General features: G+C 40.9%; 1 protein-coding gene across 4 annotated transcripts; it reads left to right on the top strand.

The window, feature by feature from the left end:
* Positions 1–277: 277 nt before the first annotated feature.
* Positions 278–16,862, top strand: LOC143170337 (granulocyte-macrophage colony-stimulating factor receptor subunit alpha-like). 4 transcript variants are annotated; one of them, XM_076358541.1, is made up of 10 exons: positions 278–306; positions 1,474–1,694; positions 7,086–7,215; positions 7,308–7,483; positions 8,855–8,994; positions 12,544–12,582; positions 13,609–13,738; positions 14,180–14,276; positions 15,148–15,230; positions 16,421–16,862. In XM_076358541.1, exons 2-9 carry the CDS (start codon positions 1,610–1,612, stop codon positions 15,215–15,217), a joined length of 867 nt encoding a protein of 288 aa, XP_076214656.1. In that variant the 5' UTR covers positions 278–306; positions 1,474–1,609; the 3' UTR covers positions 15,218–15,230; positions 16,421–16,862. The 4 variants fall into 4 exon arrangements, with proteins under 4 accessions (XP_076214656.1, XP_076214673.1, XP_076214664.1 ...); XM_076358558.1 differs by lacking the exon at positions 16,421–16,862 and adding an exon at positions 15,351–15,416; XM_076358549.1 differs by lacking the exon at positions 278–306 and adding an exon at positions 1,118–1,128 and having other exon boundaries at positions 1,601–1,694.
* Positions 16,863–20,931: the final 4,069 nt, after the last annotated feature.

Genomic DNA, 20,931 nt, shown 5'->3' with positions numbered 1-20,931 from the left:
GATTCCCAAGCACCAGTGGACTCTGTACAACAGAAAGGAAAATTTAACCAGCTAACTGCTTGTTCATGTTATATGAAATCATGAGTTGTGCAATTACATTAATTTGGTAAGAAACAGGAGGGAAGTGATGAACATCATATCTTGCAACACTTCCGATGGTATGACAGTTCCCCAAAACACAAGCGGCAAGGGAGACAGCCCTATTTATAGCTATACTACCATTTAAAATATGAATCTTTCCATCTTCTCTGAGCCTGAAGACTATGATAGAAAGATGAACGAGATAAAGACACTTTGAAATAGAAGGTAGGTCCATCTTTGTCTTTCTGACTAGGCAAAATCTAAAAAACTGTCAGAGGAACACACAGAGCTAAGCTGAATGAAGTTTTTCACAAATAAAGTACCTACTGCCTGCTAAGAAAGGTCCTAGCCACAGTTTTGATTTGCTTACTATGTTTGATACTGAATTTGTAGAAGTTAGACGCCACTCCTAGATCCACTTTTAAGCATATACTCAAAAACATCCTTGAAAATACATGAACTAATGCCCTCACCAAACTTACTATATTCACCATTGGGTAACTCGAGCTGATTGACATTGCTGAGACCCATTTTGATATTTTCTGTTTGCAGCTGTTTATCCACCTGCTTGACATCTATTCATCCTAAACTTTGCATATAGCAAATAGATAAATAATCTTTAGACCTTAAGATAGCAGTCATCAAATGTATGTATGTAATGTTTATACAGTGCTCCCGAGATCACCAGCTTTATGAATCATCACACAAATTGTTTTGTTACTGTCCTGGTTTCGGCTGGGATAGAGTTAATTTCCTTCCTAGTAGCTGGTACAGTGCTGTGTTTTGGATTTAGGATGAGAACAATGTTGATAACACACTGATGTTTTAGTTGTTGCTAAGTAGTGCCTACACTAGCCAAGGACTTTTCAGCTTCCCATGCCCTGCCAGCGAGAAGCTGGGAGGGGGCACAGCCAGGACAGCTGACCCAAACTGGCCAAAGGGACATTCCATACCATGTGACGTCATGCTCAGCATATAAACTGGGGGGAGTTGGCCAGGGAGCAGGCATCGCTGCTTGGGAACTGGCTGGGCATCGGTCGTTGGGTGGTGAGCAATTGCATTGTGTATCGCTTACTTTGTATATTCTTTTATCATTATTATTATTATTGTTGTTGTTATTATTATTATTATTATTCCTTCCTTTTCTGTCCTATTAAACTGTCTTTATCTCAACCCACAAATTCTACTTTTTTTTTTTTTTCCCCCCAATTCTCTCCCCCATCCCACTAGCAGGGGGGAGTGAGCAGACGGCTGTGTGGTGTTTAGCTGCCTGCCGGATCAAACCACAACAGTTACAGAAAAGAACAACTTCTTTAACTTTGTTACTGTTTATTTGAACATTTCTCTGACTGCTTGAGAACTCAGAGTCTATCTAATCTTTCCTCCAACTAGAACTGAGAGATGGTCAGATGGTGCAGAAGCAGGCATGTGAGCAGGTCAGACTAGACAAATTCAAAGGAGAGTGGTTCATGCTGGCATCTTTCACCTTGAGCAAGTTGCACTGTTCTCTGTCTCCAAGGAGGAAGAAATGGTTGCTCCTCTTGCACTCATCCTCATGACCCAGTGGATGCTGCTGATCACCCAGTTGTGTGTTGGCTGGCACTGCACAGACCGTGAGTAGAACACTTCCATGGGGAAGTCCTCTGAGGTGGAGTGTAACATGCTTCTCATTATGGGTAGTTGTGCTTAAGTTGCCTTCTGTCTTAGATGTGCTACATAGTAGCCTCTGCACCCAAAAATCTGGGAATCAGTCCTGCACCTTAATGATCCTATTATGTGACACTTGCAGCAGAGATGCCAGACTCACCTACTAGAAATTTGATGCTGAATCAGTGGAAAACGGAACTGAGTTGGATGAGCAGCATGAATTTCACTGAGGACTGGTGTTCAGTGACTGCAGGAGGTTTTACTGAGACTATAATGGTAAATTTGCTATGTAAAGTTTTAGCGGTGATAAATCACTACACTTTCTTCTTTTTCTTTCATATCCTTAAGTAACTGCAAGAAGTATCCTTGGTAGGAACAAGATAGTCTCTGTTTTAGCAGTCCTTTCTAGTTTTTGTTGAAACCTATCTTGATACTGAGGCGTATCTGTCCTCTCTGGCCATTCTTACAAAATTTGTGCCTTCAGAGGACTCTTGTGGAATCAGGGCCTTGATGGGACTGAAGTGTAAGATTGTCTCTTTTCCTGGTTTCAGAGGAACTTTGGTGAGATGCATCTCATGCTGTGCAGATGAGAATTTTTAAGTACAAAGGACAGACTGAAGTAGACACATGGGTCCTTACTGACTTACCTAAAAACAAGACATAAGCTTTCAGGGACATTGGAGATGCAGTGATGTGCTTGCTCAGGGCTGATTGGTGTGACACAGAAACCTGTGAAGGCAAAATATTTCTGGAGTGGCTCCTGAGGGCCAAGCAGGTTCATACAATCATAGAATATTTTGGGTTGGAAGGGACCTTTAAAGATCACCTAGTCCAACCTCCCTGCTATGGGCAGGGACATTGTTCACTGGATCACGTTGCTCAAAGACCCATCCAACCTGACCTTGAACACTTCCAATGACAGGGCATCCACAACTTTTCTGGGCAACCTGTTCCAGTGTCCCACCATCCTCATCATAAAAAATTTCTTCCTTATGTCCAATATAAATCTTTCAGGTTTAAAACATTGCCCCTTGTTCTGTCAGTACAGGCCTTGGTAAAAAGTCTCTCTCCATCTTTCTTATAAGCACCCTTCATGTATTGAAAGGCCACGATAAAGTCTCCTCTGCTCTTCTCTAGGCTGAACAATCCCAACTCTCTCAGCCTATCTTCAGAGGAGAGGTGTTCCAGCCCTCTGATCATTCTTGTGGCCCTCGTCTGGACCCACTCTAACAGGTCCATGTCTTTCTTGTGCTGAGGACCCAAAAGCTGGGCACAATACTGCAGGTGGGTCTCATGAGAGCGGAGTAGAGGGAAAGAATCACCTCCCTCGACTTGCTGGCCATGCTTCTTTTTATGCAGCCCGGATGTGATTGGCCTTCTGGGCTACAAGCGCACATTGCCAGCTCAGGTCCAATTTTTCACCCACCAGTATCCTTAAATCCTTCTCCGCAGGGCTGCTTTCAATCCATTCATTGCCCAGTCAGTATTGATACTGGGGATTGCACCAACCCAGGTGCAGGACCTTGTACTTGGCCTTGTTGAACTTCATGAAGTTTGCATGGGCCCACTCCTCAAGCCTGGCCGGGTCCCTCTGGATGGCGTCCCTTCCCTCTAGCTAGTCAACTGCCTCACTCAGCTTGGTGTCATCCACAAATTTGTTGAGTGTGTACTCAATCCCACTCTCTGTGTCATTAATGAAGATATTAAATTGTATTTGTCCCAGTAAAGACCCTTGAGGGACACCAGTCATCACTGGTTCCACTTAGACATTGAGCCATTGACTACTGTAAGTCTTTGGATGCACCCATCCAGCCAATTCCTTATCACCTAACAGTCCATCTGTCAAACCCATATCTCTCCATTTTAAAGGCAAGAATGTTGTGGGGGACCATGCCAAAGGTCTTACAGAACTTCAGGTAGATGACATCTGTTGTTCTTCCCTTATCAACTGATGCAGTCACTACATTGTAGAGGAACACTAGATTACTCAGGCACGATTTGTCCCTGGTGATACCATGTTGGCTGTCTCTAATCACCTCCCTGTCTTCTGTATGCTCCAACATAACTTCCAGGGGGATCTGTTGCATGACTTCACCAGGCAGGGAGGTGAGGCTGACTGGTTGGTAGTTCCCAGGATCCTCCTTATGTCCCTTTTTAAAAATGGATGAGATATTCACTTTTCTGTAGTCACTGGGGACTTCGCCTGACCGCCGTGACTTTTTAAATGTGATGGAGAGTGGCTTGCCAACTACATCAGCCAAGTCCCTCAGGACCCTAGGATGCATCTCGTTGGGTCCCATGGACTTATGTATGCTCAGGTTCTTCAGGCGGTCTCAAACCTGATCCTCTTTTATGATGGGAGGGACTTCGTTCCCCCAGTCCCTGCCTTGAGATTCAGGGACTTGAGATATGTGGGAAGAGTGGTTGCCAGTGAACACTGAGGCAAAGATTTGTTGAGTATCTCAGCCTTCTTCATGTCAGTTGTTACTAGTTCTCCTGTCTTATTTATCAGGGGCAGTACACTTTCTTTAATCTTTCTTTGCTGACCAACGTACCTGTAGAAGCCCTTACTATTATTTTTCACATTCCTTGCCAAATTCAGCTCCAGGTCAGATCCAAACTTCAGCTCCAATTCAGATCCAAACTTTTGATAGCAGACAGGAGATCTAGAACTCAGTTCTTGTGTAAATGGATTATTTGAGAAGTGTCATGACTTTATGAAAAGGCAACTTCTGCTTCTGATTAAGTCTGTTTTCACTGCTTATGCAGAGAAGACAGCAAGCTAAGCATTTCCTATTTTGCAACTACTATGTTTGTTAAGCAAAATAGTTTTCTCTTTTACTGGCCTCTACAAGCTGCACAGATACTTCAAAACAAGTCATGAATTTGTGCTCTTGGGATTATTCTTTTCTCTGTACATGTATTACTCCTGCCTTAGCTAAGTTCTCTTCCTTTAGAGCCCAAAGCTGTCTCCATCCATTTGGCCAATATTTCTTGTGCATCTGATTGGGTAGGTAACCTCCAAATTAAAGTTGTTTCAGGAACAGGAACTGTAACAGGAAGGGGTTTTTTTTGACAGTTTAGTTTGCATAAACAGAGAGGGAGTATTTTACACTACATTCCTGTGTCAAGCAAGATGTATACCACATCTATGGTAAACATTAAAGTTTCTATAGGCAGTTTCTAGAAAATTCTGACATTTGGGGACTCCTCTGATACTCCATGCGGTTATATCACCTGTATCAGTAATCACAGATTTGAGTAGATTCATGTCACCCTTATTTCAACTATCTAAGCATGGAAATTATAGTCCTCTAAGCTCTGACAGGAGCTACTAGAGAGGTACAGCCCCTGCCTGAAGGCAGTGTATCCCAAGCATCTTATATGCCACTGTCTGTGTTTTCCTTCACCACTGCATAGACAAGGCACCTATATGACTTGCCCAAATTAGGTGCTAGTTTTTAGAAAGCTAATGTTAGTGGAGATGAACCTCAAGCCAGCTCCTTGCCCAGGCAGTCATCTGTGGCGTATCTCTCTTTGTCTTTCAAAGGAGTGTAAATCGCATTACAGCTATCTGTTGTTTCTTATGAAAACACATATGCTCTATTTTGAGGCGGTTCAACTGATTTGGTGGACTATTGTGGACTATGGGTAGAAGGAGAGGAGGAACTGCTTATTCTTAACACTGCCATGAGCTTTTCGGGAGGGAAGCACTGAATGCTTCACCTTGTGCTGGTAAAGGTTCATTACCCAAAACTTCTGGGAAGAGAGTTCTTGAGCCTGGGAAGACATCAGTACCTACTTCGCTATTGTAGTTGTCCCACTGTTACAAATCAAGGACAAGCTTAAGACCTTTCTACAGGGAGTAGCACTGTGTAAACGAATAGATGAAAAACTAAAAAGTAGTAAACCTTCTGCATGACATTTTTCAGGCAGAGAATATAAAGTGCATGTTTGGAAATATAGCACCTCCTCTGCACATGGGGCAAGTTTTTCTGTTACAGCAGCAAACATGAATGGTGCATACTCAAGCATATGCAGATACATTCCTCAAGGTAATATGCTAGACTTTGGGAAAGGATTTGCCTACTTCCAATGGCCTTGGGGTAAAAAAACCTGAAACCCTTCATTCCTTAATTCATTTGTTTTCTGAACAGGTTCTTGTTCACAACCTTATGACAATGTTTGTGTGAAAAGAAAAGGAGTTTCCTACAACTAGCTTAGTAATTTTTTAGTCCTCAGTTGCCACCTTGCTTGGTGCCATCTTTTTAATTGCCAATTCTCTTTTAATTGTTTGTGCTAATATTTTATTGACTGCATTTGAATGTCTTTAAAATGTTATGAAAAATCCAAGTGAAACAGGATTGTGGCTGTAGTTTTGAAATTCTTCCTTGAGAAATCTGTGACATCTTGAATTTTGTCACAGCGCAACTCATGGTGTGATGCCCAACACTTTGCAGTGTCCCATCCACAATAATGAAAGGTCTGACAGAATTTACTCCTCGTTGTATGAGAGGGGTAATATATATGAGACTGTTAAGAGAATGAGGTACAAGATCTGTTCATTTAAGCAACATGGAATTGGCATATACAAAACGGCACTACTTCCTGCCTCATCAAGCTCAAAGTATTTGCTGATTCCTTATAAAAGGATGTATAAGTAATCCTTCCTTTTAAAAGGTATGTTTAGTCTCATTATTGGGTTTTGTTGGGGGTGGGGGTTAAGGAGTAAATGGATATGTTTGTGATCAGGAGAAGATTCTTCATGTTAATCCCAGGTGGAAGAAGGTATCGCTGCAGAGCACAAACACCTCACAGGTTTGCATCTACATCTCCCTGAAGTCTTGAAAAACTTCACGGCTCTGCACTTGGGTTTCTCTCCCTCTCTGGAGTCCACAGGGAAGTTCCTCATGCTCTCCACTCCTTTGACAGGGCACTGAAGAACATCTTTCAAATAGAAATGCTACAGCAGGGTACTGAAGGATGACAGGCAAATGTTTCAGCTTGTGGCATTGTGGTAGCAGTGTCTCCTTTTGAATAGGAACAATTCAAAGCACAAGGGTAGCCACTTTAGGTGTCAGCTTGTACTAGAGCAATGTAGGCTCTCCTGAGACTTATTCTATCAGCTGCAGCTATAATCATATCTTTGGAGGATTTTTCCATGACAAATTCTTCATTGAATCTGTCAGTGCAAATATTTTCCAGTGTTACTATCTAAAATGAAGGAGGTCATTCCTAACCCAAGCAATAACCTGCTGGAGTTGCAGGTGTCTCACATATCTAAGTGTGTGCCAAGATCCTCCAGCTCAGAGCAGTCACACAATTTTTCCTCATCACGGATATCCTTGTGTTTGCAGGCATGAATGGGTCGGCCATTGAAAACTTCTCCTGCATGATTTATAACGTTTCCTTCATGAACTGCACTTGGCGGGCAGGCAGGGATGCTCCAGGAGATACCCAATATTTTCTCTACTGGAAGAACTCGAGGTAAGTAGGTCTGCTTGAATCTAGGGAAGTCTGAAGTCTCATTCAACACATCACACTGCCCACGTTTAACTAAAATACCTTGCTATATACAGATATGATGATGCAATGGAATGTGAGCTTTACATTAAAGATGAAAATGGCAGAAACACGGGATGTAGATTCCAAAATGTGAAGATAGAGATTGAAAAAGCTTACTTCCTGGTGAACGGGTCTAGCAAAGACTCCCTGATCCAGTTCTATGATGAGTACATTCAACTGTATAAAATTGGTAAGTAAATAATTTCTTTCTGCTTTATTTTTATTATTGCATGAGGGTAGTAGAGCATTTATGCCTGAGAAGGAACCAAGTACCCTGTCTCACCTAGAGTCAAAAGTAAGAGACTGTGGCCTCTTCAGGAAAACCTATTATCCAAGCAAAAGAGCAATGAGGGAAATTAAGCAAGAAATCTCCACAGCTGCAGCCTGACTCAGATTCTTTAGCAATCTGCCCTTATTGTTTTTAGGTCTTTCTCCAGCAAGGTCCACAGGACTTCAGAGATTGTACTTTCCCTGCTGTCCTTTCAATGATGGCCTTTCAACAGAGGAGACTTTTCAGGAGAAGTTTAGCTGAGCACTGATTTCTCCTTCCCATTGCCAGTGGGGATGGCATACACCGACACCATACCCTTGATTAAAGAAATTAATATGTGTACAAAATACCCCAGGTTTTAGTATGTTCTTTCACATGTGGTGCTCTACTTGGAAGCATCCTGTGCAATTACTGTTACTGTGGCAAAGCCTTCTTGGCAAAGTCCCACTGTTTTTGGTATTGCCTCCAAAAAATGGACAAACAAGGCTTCATTCTATAAGGAGGAGGAATTGAGCTGTAATATCACTCATGGCAGATGAAACAAGACTGTTCTTTGACCAAACAGCCCATCACAAATAAGCCAGGCCTGTCTCTAAACACTGGTGTAAAGTAGCAGTCTAGCTGAAACAAAGGTTTCCTCTGTCAGTCTTTCATTCACCCTTTCTGTCATGAGTGGCTGTCTTTTGCTGTTACACTAATCAAGTCCTTGGCAACAATAAAAATATAAAGGTCCTCATATTTTTGCTCACATCTGTGAATTCAGGGGAGATATCTGAAGAAGTTGGCTAGATTCTTAAAACTGAAGTGTTATTCTTAAATTTGTATGGCTAATTTTTTGGAAGAGGGGAATAAACTGCATAGTTCACAACACCAAGCAAGCAACACCTTCATGTTACAGAAGCATCGTGTGAGGAGGCTTGAAGGAAGAAATGACTTTTGGATTTCTTACATTAGGGTCAGCATCAGCTTGTTCTTCTGCGGTAAAAAACATACTTATAAAAAGAAGATGGGACTCTACCTTATTCATCTAGAAAATAAATGGAGGGGGTTTGTATCTTTGTATGCTCCTAAGTCACGTTCCCTGGCGTAGTCCCTGTTTTTTCTGATCCTGGGGACAAGATTTAAAGAACTTCAGTCTTTAAATTATTTCTAACAGAGTTCCTAAAAAAAATAGATACAAATTAGTATCTTTCTTCATAGAGGTGTTACTTGTAATTGCACTCTCTTTCATCAAAGCAAAAAGAGATCGAGTGATTTTAATTATTTGAATTCTTGGTTATATCATTTCAGAGAAGCTCATGCCTCCATCAAATATCACTGTCAACTGTGATGAAATTAAAAAAGATTGCATAATTCAATGGCAACAACCCCAAATAAGTCATTCTAACAAAGACAAGTGTTTTAAATATGAAATCAACATAAAGTATAAGGTAAGAGGAATTTCTTCACCTACATTTAACATTAATACATATGTTTGCATTTACCAATACACATGGATAGAAAGAAAATCACTCTCTCTTGTATGGTGCAGCCTTCCTCATACATAGTACCATATTCCTTTGTAGCTGTGCTTTTCAGGCACCCTGTTATGCCATGCTGCCCCATTTTTTTATCCCTGTTCCCCTGTGTGAGATATTGCTGGAGATACACTGGTTGACTGTGACTGTGTGGGACTAAGAGGAGAAGCACGATTAATCAAGACTGGAACATATCACAGCTTTGGCTGTGACAAAATTCAGAAAAGGCACTTTTTTCACTAAGACCTGTTGGAGCTGTCCTGAATTGGAGTCCTGCCAGTGGTGACTGCATCTCTGTGAAAGGGCAGAGATTAGCTGTAAATACTGGACAGAGAAATGTGCATCCACTTAACAAGTATGAGCTGATAGAGGTGAATGAAATTTCTGTATATATGAAACGTAAATAGTTTATCCAGATATCATATATAAGCAACACACCTGTTGGTCCAAGAGTTGGAGCTGTACAATGTTAAATAAAAGTAAAATAAATGTGAGAGAAAGCAGAAAGGCAGTGTGAATAAGCACAGGTTACTGAGGGAATCCTTTAAACTACTGAAAGTCAAATTCAGACCTTGGTTTTACAAGTCATTTTGCAGCAATAGGGAAGGATTGAGATTGCTGTGTTCCGATGCAAGAGTAGACCTAAGCTACTGTAACTGTGGCAGAATTGCATCAAATGACCACAGGGTGGCAGATAGTGACTACAAAGGAAAAACCTGCCTGTACAACAACCAGATTTGGCCGCTTAGTGGCTGATGGAAGGCATTCCCTAGGTTTCCTTTATTTCGAACTTCTTAGTCTGGATCGGGCTTGCTATTTCATACATGAGTTTTCTTGCAAGCCCAGCTAACTGCTACAAAACTGCATTACTTCTCCGAATCCCTTGGCCGTTGCAGCAAAGAAAGCTTATAGAAAACTCTGTGTGACATTGGAATAAAAGTGTATTGCAGAAAATCTCAAGCCTCCATCAAATATTAAAGACTTCTTAAAGTATTTTAATATGCCTAATATTCGGTTTGTAAAGAATATTCAATTCACACGTAGTCTGAATTGCCTAGCATTTTTTAAATAATCATTAGCAGTTTTCATGTTACCAATTATGTCAAGGTCCAGCAATTGCTGTATTGCAAAATTCATTGTTTTACCACTGCCTGGTATAAACTTGTACTGTTTTACTAATACACTATGACCAACATATATTGTATTACAGTTAGCCTTTAAACTTTATTTTCACAATTAGAAATTACTTGCATTGGGAACAAACAAAAAAAAAAGAGTAACATAATTTCAATCACATTTTTTCATGTCTGACACCAATAAACTGAATTTGCTGAGAACCTTGGATTCTTCTTCAGCGGTGTTTTAAGTTAAGGCTTTATAGATCAGGATATCTGGGAAACCTGAAGGCAAACCTTACCAGTGAAAACTGAGCTAAAAAGGTACCAGATACCTCAGCCTTTCCCATGTCCCTTGTCTCTAGGTTCCCCCAACTCAGTGAGCAGCAGGCCTGCATTCTCCTTAACCCCCCTTTTGCTGCCAGTGCACTCACAAAAACCTTTCTTGTGTTCACCTCCCTCACTAGTCTCAACTCCAGCTGAGCTTTGGCTTTCCTGACTCCATTCCTGCCTGTGCAGATGATGTCTTTGTATTCCTCCCAAGTCTCTTCTTCTACCTTCTGCATACTTCCTTTTTGTCTCTGAGCTCAGACACAAGCTTCATGTCCTGCCATGCTCACCTGGCACACATGCTCGACTTTCTGCACACCGCAATGGACCATTCTTGTGCTCTGAGGAGGCTGTCCTTGTAGATCAACCAGCAACTTTGCCTCCAGGGCAATTTCCCTTGAATGCACATACCTGTGGCTGCGGCTGCGAGGCTTTCTCAAGCTGCCTGAAGAGGGTCTCATCTGCTTCCTTTTCTTGATCAGGAGATCTGGAACAAGCACCTACTACATTGACAGCTGTGTTGGTCTGTCCTCTAATGCCTACTCACAAGCTCTTCCTGGTTGATCATTTGTCCCAAGACAGAGCTCTGTGTATTCAAGGCACTCTTTTACATAGAGCACAAGGACCAGGTTAGCAAGCCCGTTTGCAAAGACACTCTCACCCCACTTGGTGAGATGCATCCCATGCCTGCTCAGTAGCCCCTGTTTCTCAAAAAGGATCCCAAGGTCATAGAAGCCAAAGCCCTGCCTGTGACACCAGCCACTCAGACAGGTGTTGACCTGCTGGATGAGTTCAATTCTACTCAAGCCTTTCCCTCTCACTGGAAGGACTGAGGAGACACCGTCTGGGCTTCCTGCCCTTCACCATCCCCCCAGTGTCCTGCAAGCACCCTTGAAACCATCCCCAGGTTACCCCTGGCCATATCATTGGTGCCCACGCAGAAGAGCAGGAAGGGGTAATAGTTCAATGGCCAGACAAGTCTGGCAGTCCTTCTGCAGCATCCTGGATCCTGGCCCCTGGCAAGCAATAGACCCTCATCAGGTCAGGTCAGTAAATTGGTGGTGCTATCCCCTGCAGGAGGGAGTCTCTTCTGAAGTCTTCCATGAACTCATTGTTTTCATTTCGTATATATTATTTTAGTATAAACACAAAAAAGGGAGACTATATTGTTGCACTTTCTCCTAGATTGATCCCTGTGCTTAAGCTAGCTTGTTTACAGATTCTAGAAGCTGTCCTGTACAGCAGCACACCTTGCAAACTCATGTTCAGGTGCCACATGAGCATTCATGCAGTTATTTGCTAAAACAAGTTTGGATTAATTTCATTTTAAAATGGAGTAATACAGAATGCAGAAGAATTAAAAAATACATAACTCCGGCAGGCTAATGGAGATGATATAATCTGCAGTCATTAGTTGTATGTGGTCACTACATTACATGGTAGTCATTATGGCTATTAAGAAGAGATGAGTGAATTTTATTCTATCCATCAAAAACGTAGTCGGAGGGCAGCCTAAAATATCTGTGAATCCATGTCAGTCCTGAATATTTTCATCTGAGGGAAAAGGAAACAATATTTACATAGTATTTGCAATTAAATATAGTAACATTTATTGTAAAATAGAAACACTAGATATAAAGTAAAAAGTTCATTTCACAGATTTTTATCTTTTTTTTTTTTCCCCTGGTGTGTATAAGAATAAAGTTACAGTTTTCATTCAGGTCTGTTTTGCTTGTGTTTCAGTTTAATCACCAATCTGAAATAAAATTTATTTCTCAGCTCTGGTGGTAAGGAAAACAAATACTCTTCCATAGAAGAATTAGTTACTATATAAACTTGGCATTGTAGATGAATAATATATTAGATACTAAATGTTACATAAAGTACTAGTTCTTCTGAAAAACTGTCAAGTAGATAAGAAAGAGTGCAGAAAATGGGGACAGTAGATAAAAATGACTTATTATTTAAACACAAAACAAGCAATCATAAAAATAAAGGTTTTTTTCTCAATTTACAGGATAATCCTGAGGGAAAAACCAAATATACTTCTATACAAGTAAGTCTGCTTGTTCTATTAATCAGCAATACATGTTAGTTTCATAGTGACTTGTGAAAAGTCACAAAAGTACGCAAATGCCTTTAAATCAGTATGTGTTCAATGTCCTATGCTTTATGGGATCTTTATAAATTTAATGAATGTGTCAAACTGCTAAATCATCATGACATATGTCATTTATTATATATTCAAGTGCAGAACTTTATTACTATTCTGTAAGTATTTTGAAAAAACTTTCATTTTACATTATATTGCCCACTCTCCACCTCAAATATTTGGATCAGAGTTTGAAGTTACACATCAGTGACAGCAGAGAAAAGAGACACAGAGAAAACACCTCCTAGGAACTTAATTTTGTTTATGAAAAACAAAGACCACAAAAGTCCTTTGGGATCCTTTGGGATCTTTTGGGATGGAGGCTGTCCTCCAGGTATGCTGCACCTCCTTCTAATCAGTGCAGCTTGCACATCCCACCTCTGTCCTGAAAGCAGCCACGAGCAACCACGTTTCAGTAAATTGTAGTAACGCTAAGTATCGCAGTCTTCTACTTGTTTTACAGGTTTGGCTGGAAAGTTATGCTTTTCCTGAAAAGTCATAATGCAAAGACTGAGGAAGGTGAGGTGCATGCAGACAGTTTATTCCTCAAATCACTCAATTCTAGCAGTATTGAAATGAGACAATTCAAGATATTTTTCTGCCTCTGTCAATGTGCCAAGGGAAATTTTCAATAGATCAGACTATATCGTAAGAAATTACAGGATATAGTTTAAAAGACGAAAAGCTTCTAAACATAAAAAGTTTACTGAGTGACAGGTTACTTTTTAAAGGAGATAGATACACACATACGTACGTATGATATACATAATAAACTTGCATATGTTTATTTTTTGCTTTGTAACAGCAGTCTACTTTAACAAGCAATGATCTCCTCGACTTGTAAAAGTTTCACTGGTAAATGGCACTTGCATATTATGAACACCCAGACGCGCAACAAAGAAAAACAACTCAGTTTTGCTTTGGTTTTAGGAAGGGGTGAATAGTCACACATTTCAAAGATCCAATACAAGAAAGAGGTACCTCCTGAAAATGAGAACAGCTGGCAGTGCCTGCCTTGTGAACCCAGCCTGGGGGGAGTGGAGTGCACCTGTGGAGTTTGGTAAGAATGAAAATCCATGCCTTGGGCTACTCTCCCCCCAGCGATGTCCTGGCCACCTCACACATTGCTGGGCATCTACGGACACACAGATATATAAAGGCTTGGCAAACATTTTGTTTCCCTCCACATTACTGAGAAGAAAAGGAGGAAGAGAATTAATACATCTCTTAATAGTCTGACATTGGAAATCAATACAAAAAGTTACACATTTGCAACTGAAGTGCGTACTTGCGTACCGCAGGGGATGGGCAAACAGGCTCAATGTCAATCCTTCCCAGCAGACTTTACTGCTAAGGTGCTAAACTAAAGAGCTGATTTTTATACCAAGTGAAACCTTTCAGACTGACATTCACCAGTCAGTCACGAGAGTAGATATTTGACACAGCTGTACATCTATTCCTCTTTATTAACAGTAGTACTTTATGACTCTTTCTCTTTCAGGAAATGAAGAAATTATTTCTTCTTCAGTATGGATTTTACTTGTGGTAGCAGTTGTGACCCTCTTAGTGGCAGTCGTTGCAATTTTGTTCTGCAAAAGGTAAACTTAATTTATGCATTTATTTTATTTTGTGTGGATGTGTGAAACACCTGCAGTTCTTAAACAAATAAGGTAGAGGTGTCTCTGTAGCATAAATAAAACTTTTTCACTCACACTGTGGTAGAAATCAATCCAAATGAGTGAGCCTGAAGCAAGTACTGTAATGGTGATGACCAAAGTCCCTCCCTGGCTGATCCACACAACTTTTTCCAGGGCCTCTTCTGTCAACATGGCAAGGACAGCAATTATATGCGATTACTTATATTAACAGCACAGCTGCTCTGAATACTTGCAATGTAGACTGTCTACGCAATAGCTCTTCTGATTTCTTGAACTGCTGAATTTATTGCAAACACACGGGTTGATTGTACTTACCTGTAAAGATTTTGCAATGTTCACTAGAATTGTCCTAGCAAACTGAATGTATCAGAAAGCACATAAGCTAAGCAGCTTGCTTCTTGAAATAAACCATGTAAGTGAAACAAAAAGAAAAAGGATATTCCGCCATATCATGCACTTTGTATAGAAATATACAGTAATTCAGAGAAGATACTGTTCTTCCAACTTGTTAAAATTTTTACACCTACTTTTCACTGGTTGTAGTGATTTAAAGAGCAGGACAATTGGGAGTTCCTTTTCTTTCAAAGAAGAAAATAACAACTAGTGAATCCTTAACCAAAAATGAAACTATTACCATCCAAATTCTTAGTGTTTTCATGATATGTGTTCATTCTGTGCTGACATGATGTATATTTTTCATTTCTCTTCTGTCCTGGAAGAGGAAAATAAGAGCTGGTTCAAGGGTGCAATGGTTTTGACACATGACAGTTACTTAATTTTTCTTTTCTATTCCATCCCTTTTGATCTCCAGGACTGGCTGCTGGAAAGCAGCATTTCCACAAATTCCAGAGCCAAAAAAATACATTTCGTGGACTGCCTAATACAAATCCAGAGGTATGTTCTCTTTCTATGTTATATTAAATATATGAAACACATACAAGACTATTGCAGGTATTTTCTAAATGATGAGGAACTTAACACAGAGAATAACTCTTCTCTTTGCCATATTTTGAGGAATTGCAAGAGAAAATCAGCAGGCAAGTTTGTTAAGGGAAGTCAAATGCAGTCCTCTTCCAGACTCCGGGGGTTTCTTCCGTTTAACAGGTACAGGGACTGATGCTCCCATTGGTAGGTTCAGACAGCAGCAAGGGCCGTGCGTTTTCCCAACACGAGGCACACACATGCACAAACACACACACAGAGGACACTAATGCAGCCATCCACAAAAAGACCAGCACGGGTGCCTTTGCTGGCACCACGTCAACACCACGAGCAGTCACATAAATAGGGTCGCAGACAGCCTGCTGCTCCTCTCTGGCTGAGCAGGGCTGAAGTTTGCCAGCGAGACGTGCATACACCCTCACTCTCTCCATTCACAACAACCATAAATTCGCAAGTTCCTCACATCCGATCTCTGTGTCCGGACCCTGGGTGTCCCCCCCAGGTCACCAGCTCTCACCTTTGGTCTGTCCAGTTGCAGGTCTCTCCTACTCACCCACCAGTCCAGCTTCAATGAAGTTCGCTAGCAAGTTAGACACACAGGATAGAAAGCAAGGTGACACAGAAAGCAGTTCAAAATAGGATTTTGTGAGGTAACAGGACAGACTGCGGTGGTCACACACAGCGTATGACCAGACCAGCCTACCGACCAGCAGCTCACTTGCGCCATTTTCTTGTCCAGCAGTTTATCATGTTATGTCCAGTAATTTCTCATGGTCTGTTCAATTAGCTAAACCTCAGGCCAATGTGTACGCATCTACTTTCATACCTTAGCAAAGTTTATCTTTTTGTATTAATTTGTTTGAGATGATTTGTGGTAATCTGCGTGGTGCATTGGAGAAAAGCACACGTTCTCCCTGTCCATTTCCAGGCCAGTCAAAAATCATGTGTCAGCATCACAAAGTTGCTAAAATTTCACTGTTATGTCCAGCTAAGGAAAGCTTATCAGCTAAGAAACAAAGAAGTGAAATATTTCTATAAAATATGCAATAAAATTTGAAATACTCTCAGAATTGTGCATAAGTAAGTAGAGGCTAACCTAACCTTATGTATAAAACTAATGGAAGTTTTTATTTTCCTTTCAGCTGATGGAGAGCAGAATTCAGTCAATAACATCTGAAAATGAAGAGATAATATTAGGTGCTGACATAGTGAAATAACCAAGGAAAACTGAGGAATTTGAAAGTGCATTTTGTAGCTCAGGCAACTGCATATTCCTGTGGAAAGTCTGTGGAATAACATATAGGCTTTCTTCACTTTCTTCCTTTTCTTGGCAAAACCAGTAGTGCAGCCAAGAGAGAATGATACCTCACCTGTAATTTTTTTTAAATGCTATGGTATTTGCTTTTGATTTTGGCTAACTAACTGTTTGGGTAACTTGTCCTTATTGGATATCTTCCATTTTGTGAATATGAAATATTTCAATCAAGAAGTTTTAGTTGCATTTTAATTTGTTTACGGAAAAATAATGGGTTTGTCTTATATTAAAAAGAATAAGAATTCATTTATTGAGACAAATAAAAATAAATTAAAAAAAAATCTGGTGCCTGAATGCCATTGATCTACTGTCAAGAACGGGCCTATTCATACTTGAAGTTTCCTCAGATCTCTTAAAGTACACATGGGCAACTAGAAAATTGAGAATAGGATTGAAAACAGGCTGACACATTGAGTGGTGGCCTGTAATCCACAGGAATCTCAAAGGACAGGAGTATGTCTAAAACCCTAACTAATCCTAAAGCTTAAGTGTGTTACAAGTTAAGAGATCAGCCGCCATTACCTTGGTATCAGCCCAGAATTTACTTCTGTAGGTATCTAGCTCTTTATGTTCTTACTGCTCACTTGCCTTTTTACTACTTTCATTCCTCTTTAACTTCCCAGTATTTTAAAATATTGAGTGTGTGACTCAGTTAATCTCTGTGTCCTTTTGTTCAGAGGCCTTTACTACTCAGCTGGACAACAATTTTTCAGAGCCATAGGGTTAGGACAAGGTACTGGGAAAACAGCCCAGGCTGTTGTTGAATGCAGTGACCGGTTATGAACGACGCTTCTCAAGGATCAATGCTGAGACTCATAGTGTTTAGTACTAACAGTAACGTGGACAATGGGGTGAAATGCAGCCTTAGCAAGACTGCGGATGACAGCAAACTGAGGACACTGCCTGATATACTGGAGGGCAGGCCTGCTATTCAGAGGGCTCTTGACAGGCTGAAGAAATGGGTTGATAGGAACCTCCTGAAGCAAATGCAAAGCCAAATACCTGGGAAAAACTAACTGCATGTATCCTAGAGAATGACTGACTGACAGGTCTGCAGAAAAGGCTCTGACGTCCTGGTGGGCAACAAACTGAACACAAATCGGAAGTGCTTCCTTATGGTAATGAAAACTATCCACATGTTAGGCTATACTGGGTGGAGTGGAGCCAGCAGGTCAAGGGCAGTGATTATTCCCTCTACTCAGCACTCATGAGTCTGCACGTGCAGTTCCGTGTCCAGATTTCAGCCTTCTAGTACAAGAAAGACATTGGCAAACTGGGTAAGTTCAGCAGTGGGGCACCAAGATGATTATGGGGATCTGAAGGAACTGGGATTTTTCAGCCTGGAGAATAGAAGCTAAGGGGATTTACTGCTGTCTTCCACTGCGTGTAATGAAGACAGAACAGACTTGTCTGGGAGTTGCACAGTGTGAGGATGAGAGGGAACAGTCACCAGTTGCAGCAAAAGAAAGTCCAGTTTGATATACGGAAAAAGAATGATTTACAGGTGAGAGTGGTTGGATGGTCTCTGGAACAGGTGTCCAGAGAGGCTGTGAAATCTCCATCCTTGGATATATTCAAAACACAACTGGACAAGCAACTGGATCTGACATTGAAGTTGGCTCTGCTTTAAGTGGGAGGCTGGACTCAATGACCTTCAGAGGTACATTCCAACCTAAATATTTCTCTAAATATTTCTCTAAATGGCTCTTGTCAAAGCTGGTCAGCCTTTCTAAGTCCCTGTTGTGAAACAATGGTAGCCATTTGTACACTTAAAGCAACTGGGAGAGCTGGAGTCGTACTAGGTACTGGTACAGTTGCCCAGATAACTATTGCATAACACATGCCTCTTCCACTTGGGAATAGGGCTTGACTCAGTAGGATTTTGTTTCTTTTCAGTGCTGAGCTGTCAGTTTGAGCCAGCACTTCTTTTTCTTTTTCATTTCCTGATGCATTCTCCACCTAATACATAGCCTTAGGGGTAGGGCTTGGGGAAGCATTGGAAAGCTAAGTATTGGAAAAGATGAGGAGCTCAGGTAACTCATGTGTTTTGGTGGTCCCGCTGAGGTAGGAAAAGGAATAATGTCCTTTAGAGCCAGTTCTTCGTTTTCTGTTTCACTGACTGGAAGGGCCCTTTGTCTCTCATGAATCCCAAAAGGAGTACTAGTCCTTGCAGTCAGAAAGCATCATAAATTGTGATTCTTATTCAAAGGAGAAAGCACTGAGGCGTAGTAGCAAAAGGGGAGTGCTTAGGTCTTCTTATTGTGGAGGAACGTAACCCATTTTGATAATATGTTCATTTTATATAGATGTAGGAACATGTTTCCCACCTTCTGATCCAACGATACTGCAGACCAAGGAATTTGAGAATTGTGCAGGTCATTATCAGAAGGGAGAGGGACTAGTCTGGTGAGAACTTCTGTCCTTTTTAGGGTTCAGACATTTCCAATAGCATTTACAGTTCCCAGTATGAGGTGAGATACAGCTGGAGAAAGCGGCCTGAGGAGGCCTAGGTTCTTCTGAACACTGGAGGGTTCTCAGGCTTGTGAAGAAGTATCATATCTGCACAAGACAACATGTATTCTCTGGAAAGTGCTATACCAAACGCTGAGACTTTGAGACAAGCACAGACTTACATTTCTGTTTGAGAAAGATCAGACCCTTGTGCACAGAGCAATGGTTCATCTTGGAGGATGGGTACATTAGGTTTGGACCCACTGTTTTTCCTCTTTCATTTTCTATGGGAAGTATATACCCAATCTCTGTTCTTACAGGTTCACTCCTGGAAAACCTATAAGCTCCATCAAGGGTTTTCAGAAAAATATTTCTGTTTCTTTTGTTGGTCACGGGTGTCTGACGTGGCCTTACCTTGCCATAAATTCTTTTGTATGGATGGAGCACTCTTGAAAGGCCTAGCAACAGTCTTTTCGGAAACGTGATAAACATAAGGCAACCATTTCTAAAGAGACGTGAATAGGGATATCTTCTGGGATATTGTCCTTGATGTAGGCTCTGTTAGGCCATTTTCCCAGAAGCCTGGGAGAGCTAAGGTTTACTTTGCCATGTTTCAAATTTGAGATTATGTTCTGCAGGAGAGGTCCTGCTTTAGCGTTGCTGGGTAGAGTACTGTAAAAGCTCTATCACCTGTTTTCTCTGCTTAGAGCAATAGTATCTAAATGTGGCGGGCTTGAGAGGTTTCGATGTTAAATGTTGGATTTAGCTGACCATTGCAGCCAATCTCTCTAAGTAAGCTTTAAAAAACTGTTACCATTTCAGCCCTTAATGTTCTCCTCTCTTCCTAATAATACTGGTCCACAGGTTCTGCTAATGCTTTTACTAATTCACAAGTGGTTACTCTTTCCAATGCTAGATTGCTCGGTTTCTTTACACTCTTACTTTGCTGGATCCCTACACTGAACTGCTCATGCGATTTATCAGCATAAGTGGTTTCAGAAGAGCTATCCTGCTGGTGGTGTCTTCCCTGTTCCAGAGGACAGGTGGAGTTCTGTCATGCTCAGATGATGCAACCTCCCAAGTCAAGCATTTTTAGACCAGACAGAAAAATCTTTGGAAATTTATCATATAGCAACAGCAATATACAGGAGCATAAAGGCCATACCGTATCAGATTAGCATGTCAGCATGTTAGGATTTTTCTTCATCATGCGTGCAAATTTATATTTTTGAACATTGCACATGAAATTGGCATTTCATCTGCAAATTTATCGTTCAGTCACTCACTATTATCAGGTTATTGAACGCCTTCACAGTCATTTTTGGTTTCTATTATCTCCAACTACTTGTAACTATCCATGTGAGGATCCTGCTCTTATCTCAGGGCAGCTTAGACTTTTCTCCTTGTCTAACGATGCAATGTTGATTTTTTTCGCTAACCCCTTTGACTGGCACTTCATTTTGAGCATGATCTTCCCTCGCATTCCTCTTGAAGAAAAGTCCTAGCATGACAACATCCTTGAGGGCATCTGTAGTACCAAATACTCACTGACACTTTCTGCTGTCACCTTACCTCCTTTAACAAATCTTTTAATTTACCTTAATCGTCTGTTTGCTCAGTGGTTTCTGACTAGATTCCTTTTTTTGGAAATGATTTATTATTAGAATTATTTTATTCCTTTTACAGGTTGTTCCATAAAAAACATTTTTGGCCTGGCTTATTTCGCTCTTGTATTTATCCCGTCAGAATTCACATGCTTTCCTGTTTTCCTTCTGTGGCGAGGGCTCCAACTTTTTGACAAATGCCTTCTTACTTTGTACAGCCTCCCTCACCCTTTTACTTTGCTAAGCCAGGATCAAGGAGATTTTTCTTTTTAAAGAGGCAAAA

This window comes from Aptenodytes patagonicus, chromosome 1 (genome assembly GCF_965638725.1).
Source record: "Aptenodytes patagonicus chromosome 1, bAptPat1.pri.cur, whole genome shotgun sequence".
Lineage (NCBI taxonomy): Eukaryota > Metazoa > Chordata > Aves > Sphenisciformes > Spheniscidae > Aptenodytes > Aptenodytes patagonicus.
This window is presented reverse-complemented; position numbering and strand designations above follow the sequence as displayed.

Bases quoted from the DNA above. Each gene is read 5' to 3' on its own strand.
- LOC143170337 (XM_076358541.1), top strand. From the start codon at position 1,610: ATGGTTGCTCCTCTTGCACTCATCCTCATGACCCAGTGGATGCTGCTG. The intron at 1,695-7,085 runs GTGAGTAGAACA...TTGTGTTTGCAG, and splicing joins TGGCTGGCACTGCACAGACC to GCATGAATGGGTCGGCCATT. The intron at 7,216-7,307 runs GTAAGTAGGTCT...TGCTATATACAG, and splicing joins CTCTACTGGAAGAACTCGAG to ATATGATGATGCAATGGAAT.